The 19,785-nt window shown below is 38.8% G+C and overlaps 3 protein-coding genes across 3 annotated transcripts in view; 1 reads left to right on the top strand and 2 right to left on the bottom strand.

The window, feature by feature from the left end:
- Positions 1-1,664, bottom strand: part of LOC139945917 (lysosomal-trafficking regulator-like) — a 64,253-nt gene extending 62,589 nt beyond the window's left edge. Inside the window, exon 1 of the mRNA XM_071943444.1 lies at positions 1,537-1,664. The gene's annotated coding sequence lies outside the window, so the exon portion shown is untranslated. The remainder of the gene's footprint in view (positions 1-1,536) is intronic.
- LOC139945938 (probable inactive tRNA-specific adenosine deaminase-like protein 3) lies at positions 213-9,913 on the top strand. The gene is made up of 9 exons (XM_071943476.1): positions 213-368; positions 1,097-1,195; positions 2,474-2,528; positions 2,882-2,970; positions 3,668-3,887; positions 4,808-4,919; positions 5,654-5,813; positions 6,164-6,644; positions 7,311-9,913. Exons 1-9 carry the CDS (start codon positions 326-328, stop codon positions 7,492-7,494), a joined length of 1,443 nt encoding a protein of 480 aa, XP_071799577.1. The 5' UTR covers positions 213-325; the 3' UTR covers positions 7,495-9,913.
- Positions 8,980-19,114, bottom strand: LOC139945946 (uncharacterized). Its single transcript, XM_071943487.1, has 8 exons — positions 18,916-19,114; positions 17,065-17,164; positions 16,433-16,508; positions 15,008-15,068; positions 14,116-14,159; positions 13,603-13,661; positions 11,729-11,803; positions 8,980-10,499 (listed from the first exon to the last, which is right to left on the bottom strand). The coding sequence occupies exons 1-8, from the start codon at positions 18,999-19,001 to the stop codon at positions 10,449-10,451; spliced, it is 552 nt and encodes a 183-aa protein (XP_071799588.1). The 5' UTR covers positions 19,002-19,114; the 3' UTR covers positions 8,980-10,448.
- Between the last annotated feature and the right edge of the window lie 671 nt (positions 19,115-19,785).

Genomic DNA, 19,785 nt, shown 5'->3' with positions numbered 1-19,785 from the left:
TGCAATAATGAACCCGTCATAGCTAGCTCCGCAATAGCTACCAGACCAGGAACAAGAAAACATTAGTTTTAATGGGAAGAAACTGGGAACCAGATTGTATCTGAAAACCAGACTTCACGCACATTTTACAGACTACCCTAATACAGAGCACCAGGCTATGCCCCCTTTGTTTGCGTTTTCCGCTTGAGTGGCCAAGGTAATTCCCCTGCCCGTGCCGTGGGGTCCGTTTCTCCTCCTCCGGGGTTTCTCAGGAAACGTTCAAAAAATACTTTCACATTCACGAAATGATCAAAACAAAAGGATTGTAAATTTCCTTGTCTACGTTATGGAGGTTTTTAAAAAGCTCAAAGTTGATGACCATCAAAGTTGTAAGTATTATTAATAATATGGGGCTTCTTCCTTTGGCGATGTTGTTTGCTATTTTTTCATCATGAAATTCATGCTTTGGTGCAAAACTGCAGTGGCTTAGGGCGCTAGATTCAATTTTTCGAAATTTTGTGATGACCGATAATGTCAAAATTTCGAAAAAAGGACTCTAGCGCCCCAGTCACTGGGTCTAGTGCACCACCAGACATGACAGCGAGCTCTGATCAGCTGACCCGAAAAGTTGCTTGATTGACATTGAAATTTATCGATTGCATAACCCTTAACTTTTACAGTTCATGGACAACTGTATGTTGTGATATCGCACATTGATTTCCATGCTGTTAATAATTAAATCATTATTGTAAACATTATAAAAATAATAAATCAAAGGGTCAAACCATGGAGGAAGAAAATTATAAACTGTGGTCTGTGCCTATGTCAACTCATTACTCGTGTGTCACAAGATTTCAATTTTGTTTTATTACAATTTATTGTTATTAATTGTTTGTTTGATTTTGGCCTCCAAATCTGTTTAACCTGACATTGACAATTATCCTTTAATCTCTCAGTCAGATATATTAGTCATATATTTTTGTTGTGAAACAAGACAAATATTGATAAAGCCTTGTATTGTTTTAATACTAATTAGGTGTGATTTGAATTATGGCAGTGTAGCACATATTGATAATCAGAACTGTAATCCAATATGTGAAATTCGTATCTGCTACAGATCCTACAGCTACGAGTGGTTCTTCGAGCTTTGATGATCCTCTGATGATGTGCTCTCCGGTACCAGTTTTATCAAGGGACCTCAAAGAAGTCAAATTGGGTATGAAGAAAACAATGGGTTTTCAGTAGGATAACAGGCAAAATGATTTTTTTTAAAGCATCTATCCAACTTTTTTACAATGACACTTGCACTTCATCTATGTTGCGAGAGATAGTCCGCCATTTAAAGAGCTAATGCATGCACAACATTTGAGCAATGTCATATGTTTTCAACACTATCATTGGTTGGTATCTTATTGAATATTCAGAAGCTAGTATGGCGTGCAAAATAAATACAAAATCTCATTCAATTAATATTAAACAAATTTTATTACATTTTTGTTCTAAGACATTACATGAATCTGGAGATATTTATGAAACAGTTACTGAACAGAACAATACCTTATTTTCTTGCATGAGCACTTCATCCACAGCAGCAATTATAAAGTTGTCATGTCCCTTGACAAATTAAGAATCCATAAATTGGCAGTGTGAAAGAGTCTTGCATCATGCTAGGAGGGCCTGGTCTTACTAGCCCAATATAGAGTCATCAGCTAATCAGAGCAGATGCAATCAACCTCATCCATGACACTGATGTTCAGAATGAGTGTGTGAAGATCAATGGTGCAAACCAAACTCGGCCTTACACTCCAACCACTTCTTACTAACTATACACAGTACCCCTCATTCCCATTTAAATAACTTTGCTAAACATGTAAATGTCACAGTGACAGTATAAAGACACTGCATACTTTCTGGTGCTCCATATGCATATAGCTTGAATGTTCTTTTGATAAAATAGCAAGTGTGCTTTTTGTAAGGAATGGAGCAGCGCCCCCCCCCCCCCTATTCAACTCCTCTAAAGTGAACAACAATAAGAATGTGTGAGCCCATGAGGGCAGTGAGACCCATTATGTATGCATTCTACATTGTATGTCATCTGTTGACAAATAGGGAACAAAAACTGACCCATTGGTTTTGTTGGATGAAGTATTTATTTCTGGGAACCAATTAGGCATATAGAGGTGAGCAAACCAGAGATAGTTAATTGCAGTACACACTTCATGTTTGTTTGCTTGGTAAATCAATTTTGTCATCAGTACATAATTCTACCTCCATGATTAGGCCCTAATTGACATTTATATTGGTTTGCTCATTTATGCTGGGATCGTATACAGGCCTGAAATCCTGCAGACACCCATAAATAAATCAATAAAAAGAAATAAATATAACAATTATAATTCAATTACAACAAATTTTAACAATTTCTTTTGTTATTGTTCTGAAATCAAAAGTAACATCAATGTATGTATTGTTTGTTTTTATTTTGGGTTTCCAGTGCAGGTTTATGCAGCACCAATACTAAATGCAAAGACTACCTCTAAAGTCATCAAGTAAGTACAGGGGCCAATTTCATAGAGCTGCTTAAGCAAAAATCTTGGATAAGCACGAAAATAGCTTGCTAATTTTACACAGGTCATTGGCCAAAATGTCATGCCATATACATTGCTTGTGACTGGTATTGAGCTATTGTTTACTTAGCATAACAATTGAGTGGAGTCTTGGCCGGTATTCTGATTTTACTAAGCATTGATTATTTTGCTTAAGCAGAATTTTTTGCTTAAGCAGCTTTATGAAATTGGGCCCAGGTTGGCATCTAAAATTTTAAGTTATTTTAGATTTTTTTTTTTTTTTTTAAATTGAAATTAATATTTTCTTGTTTCTTTTATTCATGTTTTTTACAAAGAGAACTTCAGAATGCTCTTCCATTGACAACCTTGTCACATGTCAAACGTGTTCGGAGAAACACCAAAAACATCGACGACAAAGAAAGAGGTAACAACAGCTTAATCTTAGAAAAAAATATGTAAAACTGGCAATTCCTTTTTTTGGGGGGGGGGGAACAAAGATGGCACAATGAGCACCTGAGAAAGATAATTTTTAATATGAGATATTTTGAATCGGCAAATTTAAGCATATTTTACTTAACCCCATTACTTCTAAGTGAAATGAATCTCAAAATGCTTTATACTATCACAAGCTGCTGTAGGCTTCCAACCGCAGACACTGCCGTCGATTTCACAAAGAGTTAGGACTCGTCTTATCTCGAGTTAGGACGAGTCTCGTCCTAACTTAGGATTAATCTTAAGGTCTGCATGCTACAGCGCAGGGTTGGGACTCGTCCTAAGTCCTAAGAATAGTCTTAAGTTAGGAACAATTTTGTGAAATCGACGGCTAGACACTTTTGGTAATTGTCAAAGACCAGTTTTCTTACTTGGTGTATCCCAACATTTTATATGCATAAAATAAAAATTGGTGAAAACTTGGACTCAATTGGTCATCAAAGTTGCAAGAGAAAAATGAAAGAAAAAACAACCTTGTTGCATAAATTTGTGTGCATTCAGATGCCTAATAAAAGGCTTCAGGTCTGAAGTCTTTTAATATTTGAGTGAGAATAACCAGTGCCTTTAACAGTGATTAACAAATGTATGCCTTGCCTTAAAAGTTTCATTGATTGTATCATGTTTTTCAGGATGTGGCCTTGATATTATCTTGTGCCTAGTTGATGAGGAGGTAAATTCAGTGTCCTCGTCTCCATCGTTGTTGGAAATCTTCAAGGACAAACCCAACCTCTGCCATGGGATGTTGGGGGCGCCCTTTGTTGCTATGGTATCCAAGATGGCTCCCATCACCAGACAACAGTTTGAGAAAGCCATGGAGCACTGGCCGGTGATATTTCATCAAAATATACAGTAAGGAAGCGATATCAGTTTTTTTTTTAGTGTTCAGGGAAGGAATGTTGGGTATTTTTGGCTCGTTTGTTTGTTAAGATGATCTTTCTGTTGAAGGCAGTGGACACTATTGGTAACTACTCAAAATAATTATTGGCATAAAACCTTACCTGGTAACGAGTAATGAGGAGAGGTTGATAGGATAAAACATTGTAAGAAACGGCTTCCTCTGAAGTAACATAGTTTTTGAGAAAGAAGTAATTTTCCACGAATTTGATTTCAGGGCCTCAGATTGAGAATTTGAGGTCTCGAAATCAAGCATCTGGAAGCACACAACTTTGTGTGACAAGGGTATTTTTTCTTTTATTATTATCTTGCAACTTCGATGCCCAATTGAGCTCAAATTTTTACAGGTTTGTTATTTTATGCATACATGTATGATGAGATACACTAAGTGAGAAGACTGGTGTTTGAAAATTACCAATAGTGTTCAGAGTCTTTAAAACAATTCCAAAAAACTAAAGGTATACTTTGCCTTTAAAGGCAGTGGACACTATTGGTAATTGTCAAAGACAAGTCTTCTCACTTGGTGTATCTCAACGTATGCATAAAATAACAAACCTGTGAAAATTTGAGCTCAATCGGTCATCGAAGTTGCGAGATAATAATGAAAGAAAAAAACACCCTTGTCACACGTAGTTGTGTGCGTTTAGATGGTTGATTTCTGAGGTCTGAGGTCTCAAAATCAAATTCATGGAAAATTACTTCTTTCTGGAAAACTGTGGCACTTCAGAGGGAGTCGTTTCTCACAATGTTTTATACCATCAACCTCTCCCCATTACTCGTCACCAAAAAGGTTTTATGCTAAGAATTATTTTGAGTAATTACCAATAGTGTCCACTGCCTTTAAAAACCAAATCATCTTGTTACTCTAACTCCAGAATGAACCAGGTTGCTAGTGGTCAACTCTTTACTGACAGAGACCGAGAGAGAATCGCCAGCTACATGATGCTTGCTGTACAGGCAGCGAGAGCTGGACATCGGAAAGGAATGGTAAGCTAATCTATTGGAAGCATAGAAATAGAACCCGCAGAACGCTGAGTGTCTCATTGTGCGTGCGGTTTCGTTGTGAGACCATTTTTATGGACGCACGTATGCCATTTTTACAGTGACGTCATCATTGACCAATGAACACACTAGAAACGGTCTATGTGTGCTGACATCTTGCCAAACACGCTTGTCACATGATGCTCATTTTGCCATACACGCGTGTCACGCGATGATCATTTGGCCATACACGCCTATCACGTGGTAACAATACGCCGCGTCCACAGACGACATAGAGGGCGGCCGAGCTCAGCGTTCTCCAGATTCTATTTCTATGATTGGAAGTTATATTTAAAGGGAGTCACACCTCCACCTGGTAAAGGGCAGATCTATGACTCAGCTGGTAAAAGGCACATCTATGAAGGAATTGCAACTTAAGTTTGCTCTAGTCATCGTCAGGAGACATAACAGACTCATTTGATCTGAGCATGCCCACCCGAAGTGGCCTCCACTCGGCGAGTTACTGAATAATTCATAGTTGGACCCAGATTCTACCTTTCAACATTCACACTTGCAGCTCTATTCATCAATTCAAACATAAACTCAAATTGTATCTTACTGGTCAAATTGTTTCCTCTGTGCAATTACTGCCTCATTGCACTGTAACCATTGGAAAAACGCACATTATAAATGCTTGTATTATAATAATAATTATTACTTTCATTATTATGTACCCTCAGGTACCAATTGGCGCAGTGATAATCGATCCTGCAAATGAGAAGGTGTTGGCATCATGTCATGACCTTCGTAATCTTGGAATCAACCCTCTGCAGCATGCTGTCATGGTGTGTATTGACCTTGTAGCCAAAGGTCAAGGTGGAGGAGCATGGCAGGTCAAAGGTCAGAAGATTGATAAATTGCATGGCTAAAATTTCAAAACGAAAGTGCTTAAACATTTTTTTTAAATGACCTGACAAAGCTCCTAGCTTTGGTGTAAAGCGTAAATAAAAGCCATCGGGAACTGGAATTTTTAATGATTTGGGATTGAACCAAGACAGATTTGCTAGAGCGGGATTTAAACAAACAACCTCCGGATTATCGTGCCGGTGCTCTACCATGTGAGCCATCTACTAGCCCTATGTTGGCGATATCCCTATTTTTTTATTATCTTGTTTAATATCTTTGGTTAAGATATCATTGGTCGTATCGTTATATAAGAATTTTCATCCTATGTCATTAATCAACTTTAGGGAGTGATCTTGAGCATGCATGGACACAACCCAAGACAAATAATGAGGATCAACACAGCGTCTTACAGACATCTTCCGAGTTGTGTAAGGACAGCAATGATTTATGTACTCACCCTCTCAGGACCGAGGGGTTAGCCGCAACAAGTCCATTGCCAACAAACACTTCAGATAAAGATTCAGAATCTCTAAAAGCTGCAAGGACCAATTGTGATAGATGTCTGGAGTGCAAACAATCGGACTATCAATGCTCTGATAAGTGTCATCAGTCAAGTGTGTGTGACGTTGTTGCATCACACGATAGTGACATTGTTACATCGAAGGATAGTGACATTGTTACATCAGAGGATAGTAACGTCACACTCGGCGCTACAACATCAAAGTCATTGGAGACTGGCGATCAGGATGGAGGGTCGGCGAAGCCACAGGGGCCTTATCTATGCACAGGGTATGATCTCTACGTCACCCAGGAACCCTGTGTTATGTAAGTGAATAACCATAATTGCTCCCCTGCTCATTGTTAGCAAATCAGGAAGGCTGTATGCAAGGGTGCCATTAAACAACAAATGTCCCAGGGCCTGGAATTTCAACTTTAAATGGGCGAGGCCATTTTCATTTTGCAAAGGGCACTTCCATAGGAAAGTCTTTAAGTCTATGGGAAACTTTTGAAGGGGCACCAAGGCCAAGACCAGGGCAATAGAAGCAGGTAACTCCATGCCTGATGTCCTGCAGATTGGTTGTGAAATTGGGTGTCCCTTTGACCTAGATTTTGCCCCACTTAACATTTACATAATGCCTCCATAACAAAATGCAAACTGATGAAGTTGACAATCCATAGGGTCTCTCACCTTGGTTGTAACTGCACCTCTTTCATGGAAATTAAGAGGCGGAGAGGGAAGGCTTGAAATTTGGAAAAAATCCTGACTACATACATGAACACTGTGTGTACTTTTATAAAAGTCTAATCACAGTTTTATTTTACATTTTGTTTTGAAAACCTACATTCAAATTAGAGCACAGTGTAAAAACTACATTATTTGATACCTACACAAATGTATAACCATTTAAATTTCTGTGTGTACTCCGTTGTTTGAAACGCAAAAATTTCTCTTTCAACTAGTTTTTTTCCTCTCAAACATTTTTTTTACAGGTGCGCTATGGCCTTGGTGCATAGTAGGATCCGGCGTGTATTCTACGGTACCGCATACCCAGATGGAGCGTTGGGTTCCAAGTATATGATCCACGAACAAAAGGGTCTTAATCATCATTTTGACGTATTCAAAGGCGTTCTTCAGCAGGAATGCCAAACTTTAATGAACGACGACCGAAGCTGACACCAAATCATTCCCATTTAATCTACAAATTGACCAATCCAGTAGTAGTGTATTTGCAGGGCTCAAGTGATTTTAGTGTTGGGCCAGTAAACTTAGGACCGTTCAAGTCCAGTAGTCTTGTGTTGTTGAATAAACTGATAAATACAAAATATCTTTCAATTCCATTGAGTAAGTTATACCCATAAGAGATTATGAGATAAGTTTTCAGTTAGTGCTTGTTCCAAAAACAGCTTAAATGTGAAACTGTGTAGATAAAATAATAATAATAATATCGAAGTCTTATATAGCGCATGTATCTACCAAACAAGGTACTCAAGGCACTGAGTATATACAAATTTTCAGAAAGATAGGTTGATGCAGTGATGGATTCTGAGACCCAATTATGTAGCACCTTATAAGGGTTTACAAGGTGCTACGGCGCATACAGCAGCCACAGCCAGGAACACCGGGGCGAACCCCTTCTCTTTTCGATAAGTGCACTGGGTTCTTTAACATGCGTTACACAACACATGGGACCATGTTCTCCTCATTTTCATTCAGTGTTGTAACAAATTCTTTGGTCCACTGTGTTCCTCGCTGCATATTAGACCACAGCTCCTTGTAAACCATTACATGGTGGTATGTAAAAGGAGTTGGTCTCGTAATCCAAACCTGTAGTCCCTCATACCTTGCAGGAAAATACTGAATACCGAAGCGCGTTGAGCGTCACCGAGTGCTTGATGGCTTGATGAATAACCACCTAGATAACTGCTTGTCCAAGGTGTGGTATAGGGGTGCTCGTGTTGTGTGGTCGTGAAAGTGCAGTATTTTACAAGGTGCGAGTAAAAACATCCTCATCATCTTAAAGGCAGTGGACACTATTGGTAATTGTCAAAGAGTATCCTTCACAGTTGGTGTATCTCAACATATGCATAAAATAACTAACCTGTGAAAATTTGAGCTCAATCGGTCATCGAACTTGAGAGATAATAATGAAAGAAAAAAAAACACCCTTGTCACACGAAGTTGTGTGCGTTTAGATGGTTGATTTCGAGACCTCAAGTTCTAAACCTGAGGGCTCGAAATCAAATCAGTGGAAAATTACTTCTTTCTCGAAAACTATGGCACTTCAGAGGGAGCCGTTTTTCACAATGTTTTATATTATCAACCTCTCCCCATTACTCTTCACAAAGAAAGGTTTTATGCTAATAAATATTTTGAGTAATTACCAATAGTGTCCACTGCCTTTAAAGCTGTTGATGGGTGGTGGTGGGGCGCATGTCTCTCACTTCCGGAAGGGGACACTGTCTGAAAAACCTTGACTAATGGTGCCGTCACTGCTTCCAATGGGAGCCTGGATATGAGTGCCATATTTAAGAAGCCACTATAAACTTCCCATCCTAGAACACTGAGAGGAACTGTTATCAAATTTCAGGAGTTATGCAATCATACAGTCTGATCCCTGGAGACAGTTTTGGAGAAAGTAAACAAGTTCACAAGCATTACTCAAGTGACTATTGTTATTATTATTATTTTTAATATTGATGCCTTTAAACTGTATGCTGGCCTAGGGCAGCGCTAGTGCCTTACAATTTAAAATAAAACAAAAGTCACAAATAAATATTTGAGTTTAAGGCACTGGACAGCTGTTGATAGTATAAATTATTGTGAGAAACGGCTCCCTCTGAAGTAACGTAGTTTTTGACAAAGAAGTAATTTTCCACTAAAATATTTGAACTTGATTTCGAGACCTCAGAATTAGATTTAGAGGTCCCCCGAATTCAAGCATCTGAATTTTAATGATATTAAATGTAATTGACATTGGTTTTAATCTTTTGGCTCACTAAAAATTCCTGTGTGTAATTGACTTTGACTAAAGAGCCCCTCTTTTAGGTTCTAAAAAAACTTTAAAGGCACTGAACACATTTGGTAATCACTCACAATACATAAGCATAAAAACCTACATGTAACTTGGTAACAAGCCATGGAGAGCAAAGCTGTTGATAGTGTATAAAACATTGTGAGAAACAACTTCCTCTGAAGTAACATAGTTTTTGCAAAAGGGATAATTTCTCACTGATATATTTGAGTATGAGAAAGCTTTTCTCAGGCATCTGAAAGCAAACAATTTTTTTTTATTCTTTCACTATTTTCTTGAAACTTCGATGACCACAATTGGGTCCAAATTTTCACAGATTTGTTGTTTGGGATACACCAAGTCAGTGAGAATAATGGTCTTTGACGATGATCAAACGTGTCCAATGAATTTAAAGGTATTAAGGTAATCTTGAAACTTACTTCAATTGCTGATCAGTTTGTCATTTATTTACATTAAAAAAAGTTAAGTGCAAATTGGATGCTCTAATTTCAATCCACAACAAGTCTGGACCTCCTTAAGTACAAATTCTGGTAGAAAAAAAACCTTGCGTGTAACCTGGAGTCAATTTCATGGAGCAAAAAAATACTTTAGATGAGCAGGATACTAGTCACAATTTGTTCGTGACATGGAATTTTGAATTTTGGATGGTAACCCTATACGTTGAGACCAATTTAAGCACTGACTCCGCGGTAATACAGTTAACTATGATCCTATAAGCTTAAGTAGTAGTCCCAGCCTATTTTCTGTACCATCTGCCCGGTTAAGTCTCCCGAGCACTTGAACAATCTACTCCCCGGTAGTAGAATAAAGAAAGAAAGTTCTCTAAGAACAAACTCTACCTGGGAAGTAGATACACACATAGTGTTACCGCAAACCAAATATATATTAACCCTATTCTGGTAAGCCTAATTTTGTTGTACTTCGGTACCTTTGTGCTTTTATAAGCAGCTCTATGACATTGGGACCAGTGATGCTTGGCAAGCTATGTCAGGTCTTTCATCCAAGCACATGTTGAAGAAGGGGTGAGGTCCTGCCAGAGCAGTGATATGAGCTTCTTATGAGTTTCATTCCTCCATTATAATACACACGTCGGCACTCATTCTGCATCCAACTGTTCCAGTGCCTGTATGCTTTGTGATGAGATATCCTGAGGAAAAAGATTAAACATGATAAGTAAAATGGATACCTTGCACTTTCTGATCCTGTTTCCAGGCATGCAGTTGCAGTTTGTCATAAATAGAGGAAAGTGCCAAGCACACAGCACGACAGTGAACTCGGGTCTGTATGCTTCGTTTTTGAAAGGGCACCAAGGTATTTTCTCCTTGGTAAAGGGCGCCCTATGAGGATATTGTAAATTTTTACTGGAGCATTTCTCAAGGGCACCAAGATAATGACCAGGGGGCATACATGTATGTGAAGATTCAGGCCTGGTGTACCGGGCAACCTCGGTAGTCTAGTTGGTAAGACACTGCTCTAGAATTGCAAGGGTCCTGGGTTCGGATCCCACCCGAGTAACATGCCTGTGATATTTTTTCACAGGGCTCGGGAAAGTACTGAGTATACAGTGCTAACACACATCGGTGTATGGGTAAAAACCAAAATTAATAGCCTGGTGAACTGTTATGGGTAAATCTTTAATGGCAGTTGAGAAACCCAATATGAGGAAATCAGCTGGGCCCTGCTAAACTGCCGAATTCTGCACTTACGATCACCATTCTGCGCTTACTTTGCAAGTGCCGAATTTCTGTGCTAGCTGTGTAAGCAAAGAATGCCTTGTAATATAACATGGACACAAGCAAAAGTTCCCTGCTAACCCATGAAATAGGCTTGACGTTAATGCAGAATTCCCTGCTTCAGCAACCACCAATTCCTTGTTTACAGTAGAGCCATGAAATTGGGCCCTGCTGGAAAATTCCAAGCGTGCCTGCTTTTTACAAGTGAAAAATGCCTTGGAAACTTGCTTGATTTGCCTTATTTTAATCAATTTCAATTTCAACAATTACTGGGTGGCTGGCGGTGAATGATCAACTCTTGTGTGTTGGAAATCCGCAAGCAATCATCTCCAGCACTTTAAGTTCTATTTGCGTACTTTTCATATTCCACTATTCAATTCACACACTGTGATACAATCACAGGGGCCACTTCTTGTTTTCTATTCATCCTGTTGTTGGCACTTATTGTGCTGTTGAATGTGCAGGCCTGAAATTCTATCTTTGAGAGGGCAAGGCCATTTTAATTTTGCAAAGGGCACTTCCATCATGTCCATAGGAAAATCTTAAAGTCTATTGAACACTTGTAAAGGGGCACCAGGGCCATGACCAGTGCAACTTGTGTAGTTCCAGGCCTGGATATGTCAAAGTATAAATGAAAACTCACTTTGATTCTATTTAGGAACTCCTGATTTGTTGTAATATTCTCTGTTAACCTCTCCTGCAGAATCTCTACTCTGGCCTAAAGAAAGACAAAGACAGACAATAAAACAACATGATTACAATTGGAATACCAATCCGCAATTTTTTATATATATTTTTTTTATGCAAGTCGCCAGACACACGAGGCCTGAAGGCCACTTCAAGGTGTGGGCTACAATTATTTTTGTCCAGAGGCCGTTGTCACCTACTCCTAGGGCTGAAACAGGGTTACGCCCTTAACAGTCCATACGGATGTAGGCTTGGGTATCATCAATCCGAAGCCTGGCCGGTAGAGCAGAAAGCACTACCTCCCCAATTTCATGTAGCAAGTGTCACGACCGGGATTCGAACCCACACTCTGCTGATTAAACAGCAGAGCTTGAATCCGGTGCTCTTAACCGCTCGGCCGTGATATGAGAAAAGCAAGATTCGAATTAGGGTCTTGTTGCCAGGCCAGCTTGGTGGTCTAGTGTGTCAAGGTAAGATTATAGATTTGTTTTTGTCAAAGAAATGCTGATTTATTGGCAGAATTATCAAACAGGCTTGTTACTTCATAGAGGCAATGAAGGCAATGCTTGCATGCCCCCTAGTCTTTGCCTTCGTGCCCTTGAAATGCTCCAGTAGAATTTTACATTTTCCCTATTGACCCCTTGCACGCGGTCACACGCGGCGACTGATGCCACGCTCACCATGTTGGTGGGCAAGTTAGGTTTACGTGTATTAACGCCGCGTCGCCTAAAATGCGCACTTCACTGCATAACGCACAGCATAGAGTTATATATAAAAACACACAGTGAAATTGCCCACAAGTATGGCGCATTCAAGATTTTTCTGACGATGACGTCAGGTGAAATGGGTCAATAGGGTGCCCTTTACCAAGGAGAAAATGCCTTAGTGCCATTGCCCTTTCAAATACAAAGCATACAAGGCTGATCAACGATATACATTAACAGTCACATGGTGTAAAGTTTCAGCTGATTACAGTGTCTACTTGTTGATAAATAGCAAACAACTGTTGAATCCAACCACGTTTAGCGAGGTGACCGAGGGTACAACCGCATCTCTGGCCAGCTAGCCGCATCATTCGCAAAGGAACTAAATTCTCAGAAAACCATTACACCACACTTAAAGGAACACGTTGCCTTGGATCGGTTGAGTTGGTCTATAAAAAGCGTTTGTAACCGTTTTTTATAAAATGCATATGGTTGGAAAGATGTTTTAAAAATAGAATACAATGATCCACACAAGTTTGCCTTAAAATGGCGTGGTTTTCCTTTTACTGTGCGAACTAACACAATCGGCCATTTATGGGAGTCAAAAGTTTGACTCCCATAAATGGCCGATTGTGTTAGTCGACGAGGTAAAAGGAAAACCGTGCAATTTCGAGGCATGTTTGTGTGGATCATTGTAATCTACTTTTACAACATCTTTCTACCCATGCATTTTATAAAAAAAACGGCTACAAGCGCTTTTCAAAGACCAACTCGGCCGATCCAAGGCAACGTGTTCCTTTAAGACTGGGTAACTAAAGGTTTATCTTCATCGCTATTATACATTCTCCGTTGTCTAATTGTTTGAACATTCTCCGTTGTCTAATTGTTTGAATTGAGTCCTTAGTGTGACACCACCCACAGTGCTATTTAAATTCCTCAGAAGCTTGGGGACTCTGTGTGAAACTTTTAAGTTTTTTCCTAGCGTGACACCAATCAAAAAGTTGTTTTTTTTGCTAGTTTTGTACTCACAATTTTTAGAACATTCCTCAAACTTGTTCAGATCCTTATAGGTAGCATAAAGCCTCATGCAGTTATTAAATGGATAAAAACAAACTTAGCTACTCACCAATGTCTCTCGCCGTGTTGCATCATCATAATCAGTAATGGGGAAGTCATTCAATGCCACTGAATAATAAATATACAATGATTCATAATGAAGATTATTCTAATACTTTTTAGTAGTATAATAATAAATAATATTGAAATCTTATGTAGCGCACGTACCTACCAACAAGGCACTTAAGTCACTGAGTGTCACGGCTGGGGATTAGAACCCACACTCTGCTGATAAGAAACACCAGAGTTTGAATTCGGTGCTCTTAACCGCTCGGCCACAACACTTCCACATTAATTTGTTAGGTGCATACCGTACACAGCGCATTAAAACCACTGGGCTCTAATTTTACACTGGCCCATTGGCTCGAGGCCAGTGATTTCAGTGTAGGGCAAGTAAACTCAAGACAGGAAAAGTCTGGTGGAACAAAAAAAGATAGACCCCTTGTACCCCCTAAAATTATCCTTTAGTTTGGGCATTGACCACAACATGATTGTATGTATTTAATCAATCAACTTTGCTTACCTGGGTCTACCCCTAGATCTTCAAGCTTAACTTCACATCGTGATCTATGAAAACAAAAAGAATAGCAATTGGCAACACATTTTATGAATATAGACGATGTGACCTGTGACATTACATGTTTACAAAAGAGCCACTGGCAGAAAACAATTTTTGTTTTGTGTATTTTAATGAGATTGCATTGTCCAATTCTTATCAACTTTTGATATGATGAAAGGTCTCAAAACTTGTCCAGCTTTTACTTTCATAACTCTTGGATTTATGTGGAAATTATGACACAAAATGTAAATTTTCACAATATATGACCGGTGCAGTATCTTGCCTGCCAGACTGGCCAAAGAATGTTCAGGGTCACACTTATTGTAAACAAAGTTCACATGGTCTATAAAATAAGGCTGGACTTATTTAATGATACAGAGCATTTATATGGTGCTCTAGAAAGTTCAACAGCGCCTCGCAATCAACAACAAAATTGAACAAAAAAATAAAAGAAGAACCATGCAAATGTTTTGTCCGTTACCATTTTTATAAGATGAGACTTGAGCTGTGAGTTTAATTTGGCCATGCTGTTCAAAGTCCCGAGGTACCTCTCACTGCCTTCTTAAATCCACAAAACTGACCATCTGAACCCTTTCAACAAGGTGGAAGCCTCCGCAGCACCTACATGTCACAGGTTATAGACGACCTTACGTCATCAGCCTACAATATGATCAGGCTGTCCGTGCTGCCCAGGATCGGCCTGGATGGCGCAAACATTTTCTAACATTGCAAAAACCCGTGGTCACAACGTCTCGAGCCACATTCAGACCGAGTAGCGCCAACTATGAGTGTAGTCGTGAAAACTGTTCATGAGCTGCTGGTGGCAAATTGATTGAACTTATAATTATAAACTTACAGCTTGTCATTTAGCATCTGTTTCTCGGAGGTCCACTCTCTGGTCACACTGTCTACATAATCTGTAACAATAGAATGAAATATTGACACAAGTTTCATGGGGCAGTAAGTTACAAACTTTGGAATATAGGCCTAACTGTACAACAGCGCAATTTTGTTCCAAAGTTCTGTTCCACTGCTCTGTTGTACAGTGTGTTGTGCAGTTCTGTTCAACAGTTCTGTTGTTCGGTTCTGTTGTAGTACATACAGGTCTAGTTCTGTTTTACAGTTTAGTGTACAGTTCTTTTGTACAGTTATTTACAGTTCCATTTACAGTTCTGTTTACAGTTCGGTTGTACACTTCTGTTCCACATATCTGTTGTACACTTCGGTTCCACATTTCTCTTCCACAGTGCTGTCAGTGTCTGTGTAGTGAAATTCTCTTGTATGGTTTAGTAATTCAGTTCTGTTATACTGTTTGGTTTACAGTTCTTTTGCACAGTTCTGTTAGGCATTTCTGTTGGGTTCTGTTCCACAGTTATGTTGTACTGTTTGGTTTAAAGTGGTGCTGTACATTTCCGTTGTACATTTCTTTTGTACATTTCTGTTGTACATTTCTGTTGTACATTTCTGTTGTACATTTCTGTTGCACATTTCTATCGTATACGTCAGTTTAAAAGTTTACAGATCTGTTGTACAGTTCGGTTTCATACTGTTAACAGATCTGTTTACAATTATCTGTTTACAGATCTGTTTACAGTTCTATTGTACAGTTCTGTCATAATAGTTTATTTTGTACAGTTATTTTGTAGAATTTGTTTACCAGCTCTGTTTACAGCTGTTTTACAGTTCTGCAAGTAGGCTAAAGTTCTATTGTACAGTTCCACTTAAAGGCAGTGGATACTATTGGTAATTACTCAAAATAATTATTAGCATATAACCTTACTTGGTGACGAGTAATGGGGAGAGGTTGGTAGTATAAAACATTGTGAGAAACGGCTTCCTCTGAAGTAACGTAGTTTTCGAGAAAGAAGTAATTTTCCACAAATTTGGTTTCGATTATTTCCATTATTATCTTGTAACCTCGACCACCAGTTGAGTTCAAATTTTCACAGATTTGTTATTTTATGCATATGTTGAGATACACCAAGTGAGAAGACTGGTCTTTGACAATTACCAATAGTGTCTTGTGTCTTTAAGAGTCGAGCAGCTGATTTCACGAAACGCTAGAGTAAATCCTTTCTCCAGTTAGGACGAGCAACTCGTCCTAACTCGTCCTAACTTAGGATGGATTCAACACGTTATAACATCTATGGATAAGGAACTCAACACGTCCTAAAGTCTTAAGATTGTTTCCTAAGTTAGGAAGAGTTTGGTTGAAGTCGACGGCTGTGTACAGTTCTATCTAGTGTACAGTTCCATTACTGTGTTCAAAGTACACACTCACCTGTATGCTTCTCTTGTTCATCTTTAAGCTCTTCTTTAAGGGATTTATTCTCCTTGTCAAACTCCTTAGCATTCCTCTGTTGAAATAGATGAAAAAAAAACCTACATGTCCGATTTTGAACTTTAAATGATAATAAAACACAGTTTGTAAAGTGCGTCATCACATTCGACAGGCTTCTGTGAGTTCTAAAAACACTAAATATTTTTAAGACAAGTATGCAGAACTTAAACTGTTAATGGTGGTGTTGTCCGATCTGCAGTCAAACAACATGGCAGAAACATTGGGGCAAATTCCTTCTAGCTGTTGTTATCACATCTACATGTAAATAAATAAATAAATAACTTATTCATTTATATTGCGCCCATCCCATAAAATGTACATAAGTGCATAACAAAATAATTACCCCAAAAAATAAAAAATTACAACAGGAAAATTAAACAGGAGTCCAAACAAATGAACAAACGACATGTACAAAACAATCTGAAGAGTAAAAATCTATTGATCTACTGATCAGAGGGTAAGAACTTCAAGGTAGGTCAACAAGATTATTAATGATGTCACGTTAATTTCCTTGCAGAAAATTAAGGTAAATCATAGCAGTATGTGGGAAAGAGGCTGGATATCTGAATTACCTGTGATACATTCAACGCATTGTTCAACTTGGAGAATTTATGCTCCAGCTCAGAATTTCGTTTTTGAAGTGAGGAGTTTTCTTCTTTCAGCTGTGTGTAACTATAGGGGAAAAAATAAAAGAATTATAAGATGATGAAAGGAAATGAGAATTTAGTTCTTGTTCAGTGTCTGGCATGGTCATGATAAACTAATTAAAGCCATTGGACACTTTCGGTAAACAGTATTGTCCAAAGGCCCACACTTCGTGTATCACAACTTCTATATAAAATAACAAACCTGTGAAAATTTAGGCTCAATCGGTCATCGGAGTCGGGAGAAAATAACGGTTTCTTTTTCTGTGCCGAAAGTGTATAATGGCTTTAAAGGTAGTGGACTGGACACTATTGGTATTACTCAAAAGTAATGGGGAGAGGTTGTGAGAAACGACTCCCTCTGAAGAAATGTAGTTTTTGAGAAAGAAGTAACTTTCCAAGAAGTTTATTTCAAGACCTCAGATTTAGAATTTGAGGTCTTGAAATCAAGCATCTGAAAGCACACAACTTTAAGTGACAAGGGTGTTTTTTCTTTCATAGTTATCTCGCAACTTTGATGACCAATTGAGCTTGAATTTTCACAAGTTTTTTTATTTTATGCATATGTTGAGATAAACCAAGTGAGAAGACTGGTTTTTGACAATTACCAATAGTGTCCACTGCCTTTAATGAAAGGCTTCAATCTTGAAAGCATTTCACAAATAGCTGCAGGAAAACCCTTACGATTTGTGCAACTGAAAATAATAATGATATATACATTGTACATCCCTACTAAAGTTGGGACTGGTCCCAACTTGATTGAATGTTTAAGTTGGTTCCCCATAGAGGTGTATCACGTAGATGATAGAGCTTAAGACATAAGACATAAGAAAACCTTATTGATCTTCAAAAGAAGAAATTGCATTGCTCACACAAGTTTTATGAACCAAATATGAAAATGTAACAACAAGCAGATTCAAAAATAGCACAAGATACACGCACAAGGCTTCGTTACTGGCTCCATGGCAGCGCGCTGGTACCCTGCCTTACTGTCATGACTGTCTCAATTATGTAGTTGGGACACCCCAACTTTAAATTTGTTTGGGACTGGTCCCACACCTGAGACTCCTCAATAAGCTAAAGGCGTACAGTAGCCTTGATCAAGGCTGTGTAATAGTTTGCTGACTTTAAGACAAAAAAAATCTGCATAACCACAGCTGCACGAATGCAACGCCCGAATGCAATGCAACTCCTGTTCCGTGAGCCTAACGGCATGTACAGGCGCTGTGTGTGTGCGTGAGAGTGCAGTATGCTATTCTTTCAGTCGGGGGACTGGTTGTATCGCATTTGGGCGACTGAGGTTTATCCTTGCTCTATGGTTTTAGCTAGAGTAATTGTCTACACAGCCTTGATCAAGGCTATACGAACGGTAGTGAAGAGAAAGTTCTAGCCTGGATAAAGGGGTTCTTTATAGGAAGAACACAGACAGTTTTGGTCAGAAATTCATCCTCCGCTAAGGCAGATGTTGTGAGCGATGTCCCCCAGGGATCGGTCTTGGGGCCTCTGATATAAATCCTATCAACAACCTACATACACATTTGTACCCAATCATGTCAAACCTAGTATACAGATGTTTGCACGGGGGAGCTTGACTAAGTTTTAGTTCAAGGAATTAAGCTTTCATATGGAAGACTCAGGGTTATGTTTATGGTTAATTTCAAAAGCAGGACAGAACAATTTTATTCTTTATTCTTAATCTCATGATCTCACTAGAAAGTAGAATATAATTAATAGATAGGATTAGGATAGGAGAATGAGTTTTATCATGGAGGTATTTACCTCAAAGTTTTCGGTTTATCAAAATTTCTGCCTGGAAGAGTTTTAGTTCGGCACACTGTGCTTGGTCCTTTCGCCAATCGACTCATTTTCTCGATCTTCTGCCTAACCCTACCCAGGTGGTTCACACAGTTCTACAACGATGAGTTTTAATAACAAACAACGAAACCACCATCACGAATTTCAAACAACACCACCGATTTTGAAGAGCCGTATGTACCGCCCTCAAGAGTTGATAACCCACATAAATAATGTGGGTGGGCGGGGCTTAGCCTATGGGTGGGGCCTGTGAATGTATTACGCTGCTGAAGGCTACTTGTCAGAATATTCTGACGAAATTGCACATAATTTGTGCAAACCTATTTAGGATAGCTCACATGAGTGGCCTTGTTTTCAATGAATTCTCACTATTTTTGTATAGCATTGTTACAAATTCAGTGGCAATCTGTTATTGGGCATTTTTGGCTTTCCACACTGCTGGTGTTTGCAAACAAAACTAGGGCTGTGAAGTTGCGGTAGAAGGTCTATTCATAAATGTTGTTATAAATCCCTTTGGTTGGGAGAAAATGTTTGGCAGTAAGCGCATAAATATTCGCCTGTCAATATTATCACAATTCGTTTGTTGACTTATTCATGATCTATAGGCATAATCTGTGTGCAACGGAGAGCAAAACGACCGTTTTACAAGACTGAATGAGAGGTGATCTTATTAAGTGATGATCGGTGAAGTTTCATGTCAGAATTCAATTAAACTTTAATACAAAGAAGGAAATTATATACTTCAATTACTGCCGAGTGCCCCAAGTTCCAAAATTATTTCGTTTTGCTGTAGTGAAGCACCAAAGGAAAAAAAAAGCGTTTATGCATTATGCT

The sequence above is a fragment of the Asterias amurensis genome, chromosome 1 (assembly GCF_032118995.1).
Source record: "Asterias amurensis chromosome 1, ASM3211899v1".
NCBI lineage: Eukaryota > Metazoa > Echinodermata > Asteroidea > Forcipulatida > Asteriidae > Asterias > Asterias amurensis.
The sequence above is the reverse complement of the archived record's forward strand: the minus strand, read 5'-3'. Positions and strand labels throughout refer to the sequence as shown.

Bases quoted from the DNA above. Each gene is read 5' to 3' on its own strand.
- LOC139945938 (XM_071943476.1), top strand. From the start codon at position 326: ATGGAGGTTTTTAAAAAGCTCAAAGTTGATGACCATCAAAGTT. The intron at 2,529-2,881 runs GTAAGTACAGGG...TTTTTTACAAAG, and splicing joins ACTACCTCTAAAGTCATCAA to AGAACTTCAGAATGCTCTTC. The intron at 3,888-4,807 runs GTAAGGAAGCGA...CTCTAACTCCAG, and splicing joins ATATTTCATCAAAATATACA to AATGAACCAGGTTGCTAGTG.
- LOC139945946 (XM_071943487.1), bottom strand. From the start codon at position 19,001: ATGAGTCGATTGGCGAAAGGACCAAGCACAGTGTGCCGAACTAAAACT. The intron at 16,509-17,064 runs GTAATTCAGATA...CTATTTCAACAG, and splicing joins ATGCGTTGAATGTATCACAG to AGGAATGCTAAGGAGTTTGA. The intron at 13,662-14,115 runs GTAAGCAAAGTT...TTTATTATTCAG, and splicing joins AGATCTAGGGGTAGACCCAG to TGGCATTGAATGACTTCCCC.